Here is a 19,092-nt window from a genome sequence, read left to right on the forward strand (position 1 = left end):
CGTTGGCAAGTGAACTTACACTTCACAATGCACTTGTCACACCCCAAACATTTGCTCATTAGATTGAGCATATGATTTTATATATACACATTGTACTAGCAGTAATGCTAGCACATGTATTTTAGGAGAAAAAAAAAAAAAAACTATATTAAAAAATAGGTTTTTCTCCCAGCTGTCAATCAATGCCTCAGTGTGCAGAGGAATTGGCTGACTAGAGAGCAGAAAATATCTCACACAGGATGTCATTCTGCTCTCCACCCATAGCAACCACAGCCATGTGCTGCAGTTGATATGGAAACTCCCTAGTCAGCGAGTATAGAAACTTGGTGACATGACATCACTCCGTTCCGCCGCCGGTATGCTAGCATTAAATCCACTAGTCACTGAAGAGATTTGCTCTGCCTGGGGATGCGTCCAAAGCAGGGCAAATCAAAAATGAACAGAGGCGGAGATGAGAACATCCAGGAGGTGTGTGTTGCATGAAGAGTAACACCCAGGGACCAGCACTGGAACGGATGAAAAGTGAGCAAACCTGTAGAAGAGAATCGAAAAACTGACCCCTTTACAGACTCAGCCACCTTACCTAAACCTCGATGAATATATATATATAAAAAAAAAAAAAAAAAAATAATGCCTACCAAAGGCAGACAGAGAAATAAGATTTCTTAGTTGGTTTGGAAGTTTTATACCTTTCTGGGGAGGAGTCTTAGGAGGAGCTTAACTTTAAAATGTATAGTGCGGTGCCTGACATTTACGGTCACAACATGGTGATATATCTTTGTTGTGCATTTCCTCTAATCTGAAGGGAGAAAACAGTGCTCTTTTGGCACGCATACTTCACCCCTCTGCAGTCAAATAACGTGAAAGTATAACGGTTACACTCATCGTCCAAAGCCGACACCAATGATGGGCTGCAAGAACTGTGGGAGGGTTACGGCCTTGGTATTTGTCAAACAGAGTTCCATACTATGGTTTTGGAACAAACACTCAGCACTGTTTACAGTATGAGTTATAACGGTTATAGTGCTTAGTAGGCCATTTCAAACTATGTTAGGGGAAAGAGGATTGCATAGGCTCACTCTTAGACAATAACTGAGGATGAGGAGCCCCCCCGCCACCAAATAAACATTTTGCATCACAACAACTCTAGAGAGGGAAGAACCTATTTACAGTGACAATTATTAACAATGCATTGCAGCAAGGATTAATACCTTCCTCCATTATGGATTTATGAAGCAAATAATACTGTCATTGACCAAGCTTCTAATACACAGTTGTAATTGCCAGCAAATCTCTCCCCCACACGCTGTGTGTGTGGGAGAGTGTTTGTGACTTCAAAGTTGTGTGCGGATAATAAAGTCCACTTCACTTCAGGTACAACTCAATGTGTATCAAATATATACATATATACAAAACACAGCTTGGCAACAGACTGAGAATTAATTAACTCTCCATTTATTCAGGGTAGTTACACCTAAATGAGTAAATTGCAATAACCAAGCCCCATACATGTCCTGCTTAGCAGAATAGAAATATGGCTTAAAAAAAAAAAAAAAAAAATTACATTTACAGAAAGTTAGATTTTTCAAAAATGATCATAACTTAGTTTGCGGAAAAATAGAGATGACTATCTTATGTGCAGCATTTTTTTTTTTTTTTAATGGTCAGAATAACCATTTCCTAGACAAAAGCCTTTTCTCTGAAATCTCTGCCGATCACATATAAATATAGGAAATCAGAGCGTACCCACTGGACTTATTTCAAATTGTTTACAGTGCTGCCTTTATTTTTCAATGGTTGTAATCAACAAAATAGGCGACACACACACACACACACACACACACACTTTTTCCTTGTAACCAGACTAGCAGTTTACCATTTTTATCTGAAAATTGTATTTACATCACACACACTTGGGTCTTCAAGACAATTTCTGCCCCAAAACAGATCTTTTCTGTTCTATACTTTATGAAATATGCAAATATAATACCCAAAGACAAGAAAAACAGCTGACGTTTTCTAGGCCACAGCACAGAAAATGCAAACAATGATTTGCAACTACTGTAAAAATCGGTAGACTTAAAGGATCACTATAGTGTCAGGAAAACAAAGCGGTTTTCCTGACCACATATTACAAGGAGGGAGCTGCGTGCCGGTAGCTCCCTCCTTGTAATAAACTGAACGAACACTGATACACAGTGTTTGTTTGTCTGATTTTTCTATTCATTCGTCCTTCTGACGAATGAATGGATGAAATTCCCGTTCGCATGTCCAGGTGTTTCACTGGGCATGTGCGGGAATCTCACAGTGCTATCTAGTGTGGGCAGGTGACGTGTCCCACAGGGACTTCCTCTACCCACCAAAGATGGCGGCGCCCTGAATATAGGCCGGGGCAGAAAATAAAGATAAAAAATAGGTAATATGGGGGGCTTAGGGGCATTTGGGGGTGACTAGGGGGTCAGTTAGATGTAGTGGAGGCAGGGGGGGGGTTAAAAAAACAAAACAAAACTGGATTCGGCCATGACAGTGCCACTTTAAAGCTGCTCTAGGAGTGGTTTGTTTTTCATAAAGATAGAATCTTTATGAAACCCTTATTGACTGTGTTGGACTTTCTATAAATATAAACATGAGATAAAACTGGGAATAAACAGGTAAAGCTCCGGGCTCCACATCCTACCATTTCCCACCAGCCATCACTCTGAATAGTTGATGGAAGCATGCATCTATTCTGAAGATACGCTGCACATGCGCGAGATCTATGAAACACCCCGCAGTCGCAAAAGATCTTCCATAAGGTTTATTTGTTTACTCCTGCAGATGTGGGGGAATACATGATTGACACTGGCTGCTGAACATGTAACTGCCAGGAGCTGAACATAGTGACAGGAGTCAGGAGAATACCAAGTAAGAATTTCTCTCAGTATTTACTACTTGCCATCTCCCCTCATTCAAACAACCATACAAGCAAATATGTCACAAAGATCTCAAAAAGTAACAAAGTCTCTTTAAAAGAATATTCCAAACAGATGAAGCATTTTAGCTTTCTGAAGTGCTCTATGTGCCTAGGTGTACCTAGGGACACCTCTAGTGGCAGTCACTCATACAGCCACTAGAGGTGCTTCCTGGGCTATGGCTCTGCATAGAGGCACTGAACACTCCCAATAGAGATGCCCTGATTCAATACATCTCTGAGGAGATGCTGATGGGCCAATGCTGCATTTTGCCTGTGTGCGCATTAGCCTCCCCGGATTGTCAGAGACTGTCAGTTTTGAGTATCTCAGCCAAGGGGGCGGAGCCCACACAGCAGTTGAATAAAGGTAGGTTTCATGTTATTTTAAGAGGGGGGCAAGGGGAAGCTGTTGGGCTAAAATGTGTTTAACACTATCCTGGTTTGTACTCCTCACCCTATAGGCTGGTAACGAACCCTGTTCATTTAAGGAACCTATTTACAGTGTCTGCTATGCTGCTTACCTATCCTTGTGGAAATGCTTGAAGATGACCAGCAGATGGTCAGTTTGCATAAAGGGTCAATTCGAGGTATTTGGAAAGGGCTTGCTTGACATTTAGATAGTGCAGGTGAACATCGTTCCTGGAGGATGGGATCAACACATACGGAGTACAAGCTCATAACTCAATAGAAATCCTGATACTTTAGTAGAAGACCAAGCATTCACAGAGAGAACATAGAATCCCAGTCAAATATCAAGGAGGAAAGGTCATTCTACAGTGTGGTCTGAGGTGAAGTATGGTTTTAAAGAATATTCGTATGAGCTAATAGAATGAAAAACCATAGAAAACTTAAAGCAGTCTCAAAAGAATTAAAGCATGATGGTCCCTGAAGAAGATTTGGGTCAAACAGCATAGGTAACACTCCAGACAACAAACCTACTAGGATCTTGGATTGGAAGAGAAGACAGACAACATGCTTGTCAAGACGCTTGGATTTTAGAATGAGCTTTGTAGCATTCAGACTGTTAGAAAGTCTGGACACACACACATATGTCCGAAAAAACTTCCAAGGAACTAAAACAGCAAGTAAGAAATCTGAAAGATCCGTATTGCAGAGACAGGAACCTGCTGAAACTATACTTCTAATCTTGTATGTTTATCCTTTGGACAATATGGTTGCTCAGTAGCCACAAGTCTACCTCGATCGGGAACAACCGAGATTGTCTGACCCTTCTATGTCAAATTCTGACAATGCAAGTAGATTATATTCTGTCCATTCCACGTAACTTTGTTAAAGCAGGCACTCAGATTCTTCCTTGCCTGTTGATTTATTAGTCTTTAACAAATAACACTGCTACAGTTGGTCAGCACATTTGCTCTTACCCGATGCTGTTTGTGGCACCCACAATTCCATGCTATAAATGGCATGCTGGGTATTGTGAAAAGAAGAGCACATCTGAAAGTCTGTAGTTGTCAGCTGCATCCACTTACATTCAGACAGACATTAGATATGTTCCTTAAAACACACACGCTTACTTTCAAGCGATTCAGTTCATGAGTAAGTTAAATGTATAATCATACTTTTACTTGCCCTTGGACTGTGCACATTGGGAATTCTGACAGACACTTTAAAATATATACTTTATATAAGAATGTAACTTAAAGAGAAACACTGAAAACTGACAAGTTGGGGATCTTATGTGCAACCCAACAGCTCGCGGAAGCCAACTGACATACATTTTATTAATTTAGTTGTTTTCTAGCAATATGTTATTATCCTGGCAGCTATTAAGATTAAAACACTATTTAAAGTTGAAGAAAACAAACAAAGTATTGAGGACTTTGAAGATAACAGCAAGTTTTACAAAGTATATTACAATCAAGTATCAATATGAAACAACTATACATTAGAATACACAAGGTTTTCAACAGAAATACTACGTAACTGTAAGACAATAGATTCTCTTCAACTCTGTATAGAAGACCATTTTGTTACTCTAGCAACTGGGTCTTTGACTATACACAAAACCATGGGGTTTATAAGGACTGCAGTGTGTGGGCTGATTATATAAACCATATGGCCTTTAACGCAGCTACAGTTTGTTATCTAGATGAGCAGGAGCAATATAATTTTTTTATTTTATTTTTTAAACAGTACACAATTCTGATTGATACTGAGTTGGCAGTTGAACACAGCATGGGTTAAGATGAACTTGGGGTAAAAACACATTATAAACATCATATATTTTAAAATGGGCTTTAATTTTTTATTTTTATGGAATGAAAGTGTACTGGCAAAGTCTTATACTGCATTGAAAGTGAAAAATGCCCAATAATGTAGCGAAATGTGTTTTAGATTTCTCTCGGTTGCACACCTCGTCCCAATAAAGCTTCCAACAGTATTTCTGCTGCAAGGGAAGAAAAATTACACCAAAAAAAATACAAAATTGAGATCCCACATAATGACTACTAAAGTGTTTTCGATTTAGAGTGAAATATGCAGAAGAAACAAAAACAAGCTTATCACTGCCATATAAAACTAGTCATCGGTAGTACCATTGCAAGATAAAATTACACACGGTCTTTGGTTGGGTAAATGGTGTGCCAACTTGAAGATGGGCAAGTACCACAGAAAGACGGAAAACCAAAGGATACAATGAAAAGAAGAAGAAAAAAAAAATACAAGCTCGATTTTGAAAAGGACACTATGTCAATGGCTTAATAATAGCGAATGGACATCCTGGGCGCCAACTTGCCTCATGAGTGTAAACTTTCTTTTTTGGTTTAGCCTCAGAGCTCTCAAAAGTGCCCGTCCGCTCAGCCACTTTGTACCTTTTTTAAATCATTCCTCTCAATTGGCGGCCATAGGTAAGCTGAGAGCATCATCCGATGCGGTCAACCTATCGTTAGCACCCAAGGCAAAGACTTCGCGTTGGGCCAAACAATGTAGAAAAGGACTTTGAAGTTAAACTATCCTAAGAACGATTTAACACCATATGGCAAGACAGCACCCAGGACCTCCAGGCACTATGACATATTATGGTGAAGTTGTTATGGTGCCAGGCGTATTCCTTTAATACTACTGCATGTCTTTGACAAACACTGTTTCGATCAATGTTGAAGTAATTTTTCATAAATGTTTTGATGAACAAAACTAAGGGTGGCTATTTCTAGCAAATCTTTAGAAAAATACCCATTTACTGTACAATCTTTCCAAAATGAAGACAAAAGGATTAAAAAATTATGCATCACACACGGGCAAGCTCCAGAAGCTATTAACACAAACTCCAAGATATATAATTATATACTATTGCTACTGTAGGAGAATGACACTAATAGTATAGGTGGTAAATTTAGAGTTGAACACAAAACTGGGAAAACAAGCAACAACAAAACGCAACTATCTTAGGAGCAATAGCACATTAAACACAGTACGCAGAAGAGTAGAAAACAATATGATTTACAAGTGTGGGGCTGCAACTACATTTTTAAAAACCACAGCGTCACAATTTTTAGTTATTAATTTTAAACCTGCATAATGTGATTAGCTCAAGGAATGAGATGTTGAGATTTGAACAGCTTCCAGTTTGTTTCACGGATATGAGAAAAACGAAAAACCAAACACACATACTTGTTTGAGATATACAAACAATTACATAATGAGACTGGAAAATTAGTCCACATTATTAATACTTATCCCTAAAATGTCTGTGTAATGTGAGAAATCGATGCTGTATACAAAATACACCGATAACTCAAAGGCTATTAGTTGGTTTGGAATCATCACTATATAGTGTTCCTTTCACTCAGACTGTAGACCAGGGATAGGCAACCATTTAGTAGTACTGTGCTACAACAAGATCTTATGGCATTGTATGTGAGGCTGCTTGTGGGGTTGTGTGCGTGTATGTGTATTGTCAGTGGTGTTGCGTTTGTGGGGACTGTGTGTTTGTGTTACATGTATGAAGGGGAGGCTTCTTCTGCATCTCTGTGTATATCTAGCAGTGTGTGTTTCTTCCATGGGGTCCAGTGGGGACTGGACTGGCCAGGTACATGTCAAGGGAAGGAGCTGCGATAGTTGCTGCAGTCTGCTCTTCTCCACTGTAGATTCCCATTCACAAGTGCGGGGAGATAGTCTGCAATGCAAAAATTGAGGATTGTGTGTCACCATCTGCAATCACCACTTGGGTTTCATTAGCAGATATCTAAAGTCCCACTGGGACTCCTGAAGGGCCAGACCCTGCTTGATTGTGGCACTCCTGTTGTAGACAAAGGATGGGCCTTTCTCATGTACACAGATGCCAGCAACAGACTTACTTTACACATTCTGGGAGACAGCAAAAGCAGGGATGGTGAAAAGCAAATAGTTACGGAAAAAGTTTTCATGTTTAACATTAATTAATGGTCTATTTAGCATTTACACACTGCTGCTCAAATCTTGTATTTCAGAAGTTTAATTTCCTGTTACATTTTAACTGAAACTAAACCAGCATTAGGGTGAAGGAAGCAGATAAAATAAAAAACCCACACTATAAACATTTTTCCTCACCACCAGAAATTCTGTGAAAATGCAAATGGGAATTCACACAGGTGTCCACAGAAACTGAAATGCAACACTTTAGTGTTAGGAATACAGAGAGGTATTCCTTACACTAACATGTTCCTCTGCATCCCACTGCAATGTAAATGATTAAATTACCTCTATTCACTAAGCGGATTCCAGCACAGAGGTCGTGCTCTGCCTCCTCAGACGATGGGGGGACCGGAAGTGCATGCAGGCCACTCCCATGAGAAAGCATTGCCTCAACGCTTCCATAAAATTCCAGGAAGCGCCTCTAGTGGCTGTCTGCTAGACAGCATCTAGAGGCAGTCTTAAGCCTGCAATGTTAACATGTTCTCTAAAACTGCAAAGTTTTAAATTGCAGGACTAAGGAGGACTTCGAAAAGATTAAGTGGCCTGGGTGCCTATAATGGGCAGAAAACCGCTCACATTTTCTGGTATACTTCACGAGAATATAAAAAGTGGAAAAACATAATACAGATAAAATGAATCCCACATAATTCCTGCCGCCCCAAGGCAAGTTCTACAAAATGGTCCACAATATCACAGCTGTCAGCAAATCTGACACACGCGCGAGGATATGTGGAGAGACCTGTTCCTTGCACGGCTACACCCGAACCTTTGTAAAGAAATTACTTTGTCTAGCTAACCCTGGCTTTCTCCAGCTCGCCAGAAAAGGCATCATGTGACCTAACCACCAGATGGCAAGCTCGCGCTGCAGGAGCCGGGTTCAACCTCCAACGAGGCACAGGTAGGACATCATGCCCCCTCCCTGATTATGACTGTAGATATCTTTCTTGGGATATCCAAACAGTGTTTGGGAGAGAAGCTGGAGAATACCCGTCCCCACAGGTATAGAGTGCTAAAGCAGAGACCAGTCAGTGGAGGTTAAAGAGAGAGATTTTTGTTGAACAAAGGCTTGTTATTTTGAATGTCTAAGTTAAGCCAGAGTCAGTACTGACCCTGACAAAAGCAGCTAGTTCCCCAGAAGTATCATTTAGAACAACTGATAATAGCCCATGTTATTACTGTCAGACCTGCGGCATGTCAGCGGGTGTGTTAGAGGGGGGAATTGCCACAAGACTAAACTGCACTCTTGTAAAGGTGCCATTCAGCAAGATGGTCGTAGATTTGACAGTGCCACTAGCCTAGCCCAGTCCCTCTGGCAAGTAATATATTTTTGCACTGGACTATGATACAAGTTAAAAAGAGGCAGGCACGCTTATCAATATCCATGCAATGACAGTGGCTGATGCCCTGACGCAGATCTTCTCCTGGGTGAGGTTTTCACAGGAGATCCTCTCTGAACAGGGTACCCAGTTCACTTCTGAAGTCACTAACAAATGCTGGAGTCTCTGTGGCATTAAGACTATTCAGTGCTCTCCCTATCTCCCCAAGAACTACAGCCTCTGTGAGCAGCTCAACTGAATGCTTAGGAAATTCACAAAATTTGCTGGAACTAGGAGAAATTCCTGACGCATACCATGTTCACTTATCAGGAAATGACGAAGGAATCCACTGGGTTTTCCCTCCTTGAACTGCTATCTAGGCAGCTGGTGAGGGGACCCCTAAACTTAATTAAAAAAAACACACCGGGAAGGGGAGATTAGCGGAGAGGAGAATCCTATCGTGCCATATGTGCTGGAGGTCCAAGATCGCATGGAGGAGATAACCCAGGCAGTGCAGGAGAACCAGGTCTCCAGCATGACAGACCGCAGCTTCCAGGTCGGACAAAACTTCCTTATATTGAAACAAGCCCGGCAAGATACACTGCAGGCCGCCTAGCTGGGCCTTTCTGGGTTGAGGAACAAAAACCTATGTGGTGGCACAGTGTTCAGATAAAAAGATTAAATGCAGGTTTCATGTGAACAAGCTTATGCCCTGCAGGGAACAAAGGAGAAGGCAGCAGTCATCTGTGTCTCTGCATCCAAACATTTTGAAAATTTTCCCTGGCATCCTGTTTTCCTGGCACTATAGGATCCCTTTAACCCCTTAAGGACCAAACTTCTGGAATAAAAGGGAATCATGACATGTCACACACGTCATGTGTCCTTAAGGGGTTAAGAGAACATGTATGAGGTGTCTGTCCAGTAAAAATTACACCTTTTAGCTGCTCAGTTAACCTTCCCAACCTGGAGTTGGGAAATGTACACAGTCACAAAAAAACAAAGATCTTCATGTTTGGCATCACCGAAAATGTTCAATGCTTCTCATACAAAAGCAATAGAATCCATGTTTCTCTATGAGAAGACTGCCACACATGTGCTAAACATAGGTCCTCAAAGCATATTTAAAACAGCAGCATTGGACTTTATCAAGATCATGAAGGAGGATTATGATCTCAGAAGAGGAGGAGAGGCTGCCAACAGAAGACTGTCTCAGCATTGGAATAAAAGTTTTGTTTTAGTGGGTTTAAAAAAAAAAAAAAATAAATAAATAAATAAAAGGAGCCCTGGATATAAACCTATTAAGCAATGCTATAACATGTACAATGTTTTGTTTTAATATTAAGAGTATCTAATACTTAAAGCGACACTCCACTGCCCTGCCCCCCCCCCCCCCAAAATAAACTGTTTAGTAAATATACCTCCAATAAAAACATACATGCAATTAATGGTGCATTTTCCCCCCATTTGGGGTAGATCTAAAAACAGCTTCCAAACACTTCACATCTTCAGCCCTCCCCTTCTGATGCTTCGAGCAATATTTTAACACAGGGGTTCCAAACCCAGTCTTCAAGTAGCCCCTAACATTCTAGGATTTAGGGATTAGCCTGTTGTGTCTAAAGTGTTTTTTTTTTCTTTCTAAAAACATCGTAGGCACAACTGGGTAATCCCTAAATCCTGGACTGTGGAAACCACTATTTTAATACAAGTCATAGGTAAATTTTAATGTTTTATTCAATAATGTAGTTTCCAGAGAAATGAAAGTTCCCCTTCAAAAATCTTAGACTGCCATAAACTCCACCAAGAATACATGATACTAAAAAATAGATGATAAATCTTTAATTGGAATAATGACAACTTATTGTGTAAAACACCTTCAGTTGGTTCCTTCCAGGGGCAAACGTTTCGTCACTTCACTCGGGAAGGCATTGGTGCTACAGTAAATACTGAAGAATATGGGGAGATTGTTGAAACCGATTGGAAACCCAACAAAATAGCATTGTGACGCAATTATGGCATCAAGCGTTGGGATCAACTGATATTGATTTTGAGAGCAGATACTGATAATCTGTAAACTTTCAAGCCGCTAACTTACCGATACACTGTACATATACCATTTTGAAAAAAGAAACAATTTCTACACAAATCTACTGTTAACCGAACATTTTTTTTGCAAATCTTTTATTAAGTGGTAAATGCACAAAATATACATGCCAGTCAGATTTTTTTTATGTTTTCAAGAAAAGTGTTCCCCTCCCCAGTCCTTAGTGTTCCTCTCCCCTCCCTTCCCTGCGCTCCAGGTACATCCTATGAACTCTTAAAGGGACACTATAGTCACCTGAACAACTTTAGCTTAATGAAGCAGTTTTGGTGTATAGAACATGCCCCTGCAGCCTCACTGCTCAATCCTCTGCCATTTAGGAGTTAAATCCCTTTGTTTATAAACCCTAGTCACACCTCCCTGCATGTGACTTGCACAGCCTTCCATAAACACTTCCTGTAAAGAGAGCCCTATATAGGCTTTCTTTATTGCAAGTTCTGTTTAAGATTTTCTTATCCCCTGCTATGTTAATAGCTTGCTAGACGCTGCAAGAGCCTCCTGTATGTGATTAAAGTTCAATTTAGAGATTGAGATACAATTATTTAAGGTAAATTACATCTGTTTGAAAGTGAAACCAGTTTTCTTTTCATGCAGGCTCTGTCAATCATAGCCAGGGGAGGTGTGGCTAGGGCTGCATAAACAGAAACAAAGTGATTTAACTCCTAAATGACAGTGGATTGAGCAGTGAAATTGCAGGGGAATGATCTATACACTAAAACTGCTTTATTTAGCTAAAGTAATTTAGGGGACTATAGTGTTCCTTTAATAGGTGTATACAACATGAAGAATGCCCTGTGCTCCATACAGCAGGATGTTTAGAGTGACAGCAGCACAAACAGGTATACAGTGATATTTTATTTTAGTAAACACAAATGACATTACAATATGAAATTGCCAGTGTGTGTATTTTACAAATCCTGGTCTCTCTGGTGCCACATGTAGAAATTGGCTCCTGGTGCCTTGGTTTTACTACAAAACACAAATAATACATCTTCAGTAGAATAGACTGCATGTCTTCCCCATATTGCTGCCGTCCTGAGGGCATGGTGAGCCCTGAAATGGATCATGTATAACTGAATGTCACAAGGGAATAGGCACCAGCTAACTGCTCCTCTGCCTGTTCCAATTGACCACTTTCTCACACCAGCTACAATAACAGGGCACAGTGGAGAAAATGAAACTGACAGGGTTCCTGAGGTGTAACTGTCAATTATCTGGGAATTATCTCACTGGCTAAAACATCGAAAATCCCCCTACAACGCGTGTTAAACTTCTGCTGTTTTCTTTTAAATTTATATTAAAGTTTTAGCAAATAACACCAGAAACCTATGAATGCCAGGTGCAAAGGACAGAGCTCATTACGATGATTGACAGGGAGCCATTGAATACAACATTTATCACACAGATACGGTGAAAAATATTAAGGCACCTCTGATCCAGTAACACTATATCCTCACCTTCAGTGGTATTACATTTCTGTAACTCCCAAATCTGGTTCACCAGCGCTCGCTCCATTCTTTCACTTGCTTTGCCTGGGGAAACTTCTTTAAGAATTGCAAACCCATTTTGTAACACCAATACGCTCGCTGGCTTCATTACCAACAACTAACTCCATTCCTACACTCCCTAGACAGCGCCAGTAGCGTCTGTTAGGGAGTAAGTATTTCAACCATAGAGCACGTGCTGTGGTTGCGCTGTGTAGAAAGCTGCAGGAATGTCTGTGGGTGGTCTCTTGTGCTCTATGATCCACATCCTTCCACACAGGACTCTATTCTGGAGAATGGATTGACAGGATGGAGAAAGACCTACTATTAAATAGGTTTGTCTCCCTCAACAATTTTGCTAGCACAATGTATTGATAGAAGGTTATGCTTTTTAAAATGTGCATAAGTTGTGTAATAACATGACATGCATTCAAATTTTATCAAATACATATTTGTTAAAGGGTTACTATAACTTCTATTTTAATCATTTTTAAAATGTATTTTCACTTTCCTAATGGGCATTATTAACCACGTTTACCTTCTATTTTTAACCTTAAAAAAAGTGCTAGAAGTGCAAAAACTTACCTCGTACCCAGCCATGGGCGAAGCTCTGCTCAAGCGTTTCCACGTCCTGTCCAACGTATCACATCTATGTTTCTATCACAGTGAGGGAGTTTAAGCATGCGTGGGAAAGGCATAAGGCTATCCTAGATTTAAGATAAGGCCAGGGACTAATTAAAAGTATTTAGAAAATTGGGTAGACTAGATGGGCCGAATGGTTCTTATCTGCTGTCACATTCTATGTTTCTATCTTTCCTGTCTGTTGTCCAATCAAAATCTTCTTATAGAGAAGCATTTGACTGGACTATTCTCATGTGTCCTGAGCCAAGGAGGGGAGAGAGTGGGTTAAAAAAAAAATAAAAACACAACAGAGGAATTGTAAGAAATGTAGGAAGATGGGGCAGCAGGGAGGGGAGAACTAATCTTCCCCTGGAAGGCACACTCCCAGTGCTGCGAGTGAGACTAGAGGCTCATTATGTCTATGGCCAGTGACAGATAGTTTTGTACAGAATTAACATCAGGAAGCCCAATAAAAAAATGATGTGCCGTGTGCTGGAGGCATAACTAGCCACCTGTACTACAGTGCATATTTCTCTGTATGTCTTACGCTATACAGATTAGTTCGTCCATGACTACTTCTATAAGCAGAAATGATCACGGAGGATGAAGTAAACCTTTAAACATAAGGAAATGTTAACGTAATGTTAAAAAAATCCAGGAACAAGACATTTCTGCTTTAACTAAATTACAGGAAATCGAAGTGAGGTCAAAGTGAATACCTGTATAACATGTTGGGCCAATATAACTATAGTGCTGACATGGAGAATATTTCCCAACCTGGCCTAAAAAAAATTATACACTGAATTAACAGTTTAATAAATAACTTGAAGAGCTAAATGACCTAAACAAATGAGCATTAGGTATGTATAAATTTATCTATTGCTAAATAGTCAATGGTGGCACTGCATGACATATGGGTGACGTGTGGGTACCATGTGCTATCTCTCCGTCTCCTTTTCAGAAATGTTTCTAGAACCAAAATAAATCTAACTCCATGAGATATTGACAGTAGGTGCAAAGGTATAAACAATCACTACAACAAATTTAAAAATTTCCCTTACACGCTGCACCTCAAACACATCATGTATTGCCTATACCGACAGATAGAATACTTTATGACTTAATAACCAACACATTAAATTAATAGTTTGTTTTGTTTTTTTAAATCAGACTTTTACTCCTCACTAAAGACCATAAACACACACTATAGAAAATACAAAATAAATAGAGAGCCTGACAGGTATGTGTGGTGAACTGGTCATGTCTAACACCTTAATAATAATAATAATGATAAGTATTATTATAAGCACTCAACAGATAACATAACACAGATATCAGCCTATTATTATTGAAGCCCTTATCACATTATATAACACAGATATCAGGTCATTATTATTAAGTCCCTCAGCAGGTGATATAACAGGTAATATCCCCAGTATTACACAGTATATGAGGCCCCCCCCCCCCCATGTTTCAGGTCAGGTAGGTGCTGACAGTTAGTGTCCCAGTATTACACAGTATATGACCCCCCCATATGTTTTAGGTCAGGTGGTGTATACACAGTTTATTAAGTATATGAGGGCCCCCCATGTTTCAGGTCAGGTGGTGTATACACAGTATATTAAGTATATGAGGGCCCCCCCATGTTTCAGGTCAGGTGGTGTATACACAGTATATTAAGTATATGAGGGCCCCCCCATGTTTCAGGTCAGGTGGTGTATACACAGTATATTAAGTATATGAGGGGCCCCCCCATGTTTCAGGTCAGGTGGTGTATACACAGTATATTAAGTATATGAGGGCCCCCCCCATGTTTCAGGTCAGGTGGTGTATACACAGTATATTAAGTATATGAGGGCCCCCCCATGTTTCAGGTCAGGTGGTGTATACACAGTATATTAAGTATATGAGGGCCCCCCCATGTTTCAGGTCAGGTGGTGTATACACAGTATATTAAGTATATGAGGGCCCCCCCATGTTTCAGGTCAGGTGGTGTATACACAGTATATTAAGTATATGAGGGCCCCCCCATGTTTCAGGTCAGGTGGTGTATACACAGTATATTAAGTATATGAGGGCCCCCCCATGTTTCAGGTCAAGTGGTGTATACACAGTATATTAAGTATATGAGGGCCCCCCCATGTTTCAGGTCAGGTGGTGTATACACAGTATATTAAGTATATGAGGGCCCCCCCATGTTTCAGGTCAGGTGGTGTATACACAGTATATTAAGTATATGAGGGCCCCCCATGTTTCAGGTCAGGTGGTGTATACACAGTATATTAAGTATATGAGGGCCCCCCATGTTTCAGGTCAGGTGGTGTATACACAGTATATTAAGTATATGAGGGCCCCCCATGTTTCAGGTCAGGTGGTGTATACACAGTATATTAAGTATATGAGGGCCCCCCATGTTTCAGGTCAGGTGGTGTATACACAGTATATTAAGTATATGAGGGCCCCCCATGTTTCAGGTCAGGTGGTGTATACACAGTATATTCAGTATATGAGGGCCCCCCATGTTTCAGGTCAGGTGGTGTATACACAGTATATTCAGTATATGAGCCCCCCATGTTTCAGGTGGTGTATACACAGTATATTCAGTATATGAGTCCGGCCTGGTGAGGTAGGTGCTGACAGTTAGTGCCCCCCGTTACCCACAATGCTTTGCCAGTCTGTCAGCATGGAGAGCCCGGCCGGGGTAGGCCCAGGCTGGATGGCAGACAGGCCGAGTGCTGCCCCCTGTGTCCGGCCCAGCCATCCCGGCGACCCCCAGTCACGGCCCCCCCGGGCCAGCCATTCCGGCGACCCCCAGTCACGGCCCCCCCGGGCCAGCCATCCCCCCAGCTCGAGGCCTAGTCCGCCAACTGACCTGTGCTGCCAGTCATTCCAGCCCCGCTGGTACTGCTTGGTGCTGCCGCTGCTCAGCCGAGACCCCTGGGCTCTGCGGCTCATTACCTTCTCCGAGCCGGCATGGCCAGCGGCGGGGAGCCGGGGGGGGAGGGCACTCGGACGGGAACGGCAGATCCACTTGTTTCGGTTCCTGCTTCCTGGGGAAGGAGGCGGCAGCAGGGCGCTCACTGCTCGCACCGGGGGCTGGCGCTGACAGAACACGCTCTGATTGGCTGACCGCCAGGGACCCTGCTCTGATTGGCTGCTCGGCGGCGAGACGCCTTCCACTTCTGCGATTGGCTGGAGGGATTGTGTTAGCCCGCCCCCTGTCTTCCTCTCCAGGGCGCATTGGAGAGGATGGGCTGCTGCCCTCTGTCGGCGAACGGAGCGCGAGCGAAGCAGCAGAAAACGAATATACTGCCATCTGCTGGATGGTTTCGGGAATCACACATCTTATTCTCTGAATAGGTTGTTCACCCCTCTATACCTGCTCTCACAATGCTTTATAAGGAACAAAAAAATCTGGAAATCAAAAAGTAAAAACACACCTTTCAGCAACACACCTCCAACATTTCCAATGGACAAAGAGGGACACATTAATTTTAGGGATGTGAGTGGGTATGTGACCAAGGGCAGGGCTGTTCTGATAAGTTTTAAGTAACTTACTAATAACAATGTATGGAACTAAAATGTGATGTAGAACAGGAACAATGTATCGTGTTTACAAAAAAGAAGTAAAAGAGGGACTGTGACAAACTCCCCTTTCCACGTGAGCTTGCCACGAGCTGCTGGAGGAGCCTGCTTTCCAGCCTCCTGCCCACAGACTATGGGCCCTGCATGGAAACCTGTAAAATACTGTTTAACCCCTTAAGGACCAAACTTCTGGAATAAAAGGCAATCATGACATGTCACACATGTCATGTGTCCTTAAGGGGTTAAATGGCCTGGTTTGTGTAATTTCCCTATACCGTTCGGGAACTGAACCACCGCACATACCAGGGACTGCCTGGGAGCTTGTTAACCCCAATTAACACTTTGGAACGGTTCTCACCTCAGTTTTCTAATTGTTTGTCTGGGTGGCCGCAATTCGTATTAACTACGACGAGGTGGCGGCCATCTTGTTTGCATGAACACAGGCAGCCTAGAAGAACACTGTTCGGTGGAATTGTTCGTCTGGATGAGGGGAACAAGCTCCACGGTTGAAATAGAGACTAAGTTCGGTATTTTATTCTATTTTTAGGTTACCGAAGTTGACCGACCACTAGCACTGATTTCGTGGAACTGTTTTGGGCTTAAGCCACATGTGCGGTCAGTCAAAAATGGGACTTCCATGGAAAACCCGAACCCCTAAACTGATCTGGTTGATTTTTGGATCACCCAGATCGGGGCTATCAGGGGATATGACTTTTGTGGGGTTTTCGTATATTATTTTATGTGTATATTGGTTTGGTTTGTAAATTGTTATATTTTCTGTCCCTGAGAGATAATTACCTGAGCAAACACTTATATGTTAATTATCTCTCAGGCATCTCAGGATCCTGGGAGAAATGTCCCTGTTGTTTTGTGTGGGAGACCCCTTGTAGGGGCTATTGTATAAAAGCAGGCCATCTGGCCAGATTAAAGCATTCCAGCTTGTACTTCCAGAACTATGTGTCGTCTGTTTACTGGGAGGGCAAAGGGCTAATCACTGTTGCAGCTTGTTCCATCGTGTAAGGACTCCAGCTCCCAGGACTGTGTATTGTCCAGTCTGTGTGAGTGGATAGAGCAAGTCCCCTAGTCTGCTCCAGGACAGAGAGGTTCCAGGACCCTAGTCAAGTCACGACGACTGGGGGGCAAAAGCTCTGCGGTTTGTCCTCTCTTCTAGTTAGGAAGTGGTCCTTGGCAGAGGTACCCAGCTGGGGTACAGGGAGCTCCGTTACAGGGACCAGGGACGTTTTAGCTGCGAGGCAAACAAGGCATTTGCCTTGGGCGGCATTTTCCAGGGGGCGACAAAAAAAGCCGCCCCCAAATGCCCAGGGCAAATGCCTTGTTAGCCTTGGGGCTAACAGTCCAGTCAGGCGGGCTGCTGGTCGGATAGGCGAGCGGCGCTGGCGAGGGAGCACTTTCCCCTGAGCTCTCTGCTCAGCTCCCTTGCACGTGGCCCGCAGAGTGACGCTGGGAGCCGTCATATTCCGGCTCCCAGCCTCACTCTGCGGGCGGCGCGCAAGGGAGCTGAGCAGAGAGCGCAGGGGAAAGTGCTCCCTCGCCAGCGCCGCCCACCCGACCGACCAACCAGCAGCCACTGGACCCCCAGGGAATGGGAGAATCCACCCCCCCCCCACCCCCCCAGCATTCCCAAAGGTATAGAGGCTAGGGGGGTTAAATTAGAAAAAAAAAAGTGAGTGTGTTAATGTATGTGTCTGACTGTGTGTGTGTGTGTGTGTCTATTAGTGAGTGTGTGTTTCTGTTAGCTAGTGTATGCGTATCTGTCAGTGAATGTGTGTGTGTGTGTATTTAGAAGGCGGGACAGGGGGGAAGGGTTGGGTGTGGGTGGCGCGCGGGAGGTGGGGAGGCAGCACAAATCCAAGATACACCACTGACAGGGACAAAGGAATTTAGTACTAAAATATGACTGTCCGTAGTAGTCAGCCATTTTGAATGTTGTGGCTGAAGTGGAAATTATCATGCAGCTTTACTTATGTGAATTTTATACAGCTTTTCAGGTCATTCACTGGTTGTGTGGGTCACTGTGAGCACGCCCTAATGAAGTGTGCTGCATACGATTATAGTAAGTAGTATTCACTCTACACATGATGTAGAAACTACCACCTTTTTTTGAATAACTGATATGTAACTGGGAAATTCCATAATTATATGAATATACTACTAATAGTTTCCCCATTTCCCCATTTATAGTGTTTAAATGTGCACATGGGTTTAACATATGTATTACAGTATAAGACCTGAAAAGTTTGGTAGCACTAAGTCATGGTCGGCTGGAAGCCATGCCAGTGCCCACCTGCAATATGGGCATGTCACATCAGGATGCCTGCTTGCCAGAATGCATGGTAGCCAATCTGGGCTTTCTATACCATGATCGCTGCTAAAGCATTCACATATCGTCTGAAATGTCCTCTGATTCATCATAAGTGCTGCTCAAGCCTGTTTAAACAAGTGTTTATGCTATTCCTTGCCTCAATCTTCTTGAGACAGCCGCTATTTAGGGTGAACAGGTCGAATGGTTCTACATTGAGAGTCACACGACAAAATCATGTGTGTATGAAATATATTATAAACAAACCTGCAAAACATGTTTGGGATATAAGCTTCAATCCATTG

The 19,092-nt window shown here is 42.3% G+C and overlaps 1 protein-coding gene across 2 annotated transcripts in view; it reads right to left on the minus strand.

The window, feature by feature from the left end:
- The window catches only part of SMG1 (SMG1 nonsense mediated mRNA decay associated PI3K related kinase), a 112,643-nt gene extending 96,676 nt beyond the window's left edge, over window positions 1-15,967 (minus strand). For both annotated transcript variants that reach the window (XM_063430323.1, XM_063430322.1), the window contains exon 1: window positions 15,755-15,967. In XM_063430323.1, the coding sequence (XP_063286393.1) occupies window positions 15,755-15,837 (83 nt within the window). In that variant the 5' untranslated portion in view covers window positions 15,838-15,967. The remainder of the gene's footprint in view (window positions 1-15,754) is intronic.
- Window positions 15,968-19,092: the final 3,125 nt, after the last annotated feature.

Source organism: Pelobates fuscus, chromosome 8 (assembly GCF_036172605.1).
Source record: "Pelobates fuscus isolate aPelFus1 chromosome 8, aPelFus1.pri, whole genome shotgun sequence".
NCBI classification, from domain to species: domain Eukaryota; kingdom Metazoa; phylum Chordata; class Amphibia; order Anura; family Pelobatidae; genus Pelobates; species Pelobates fuscus.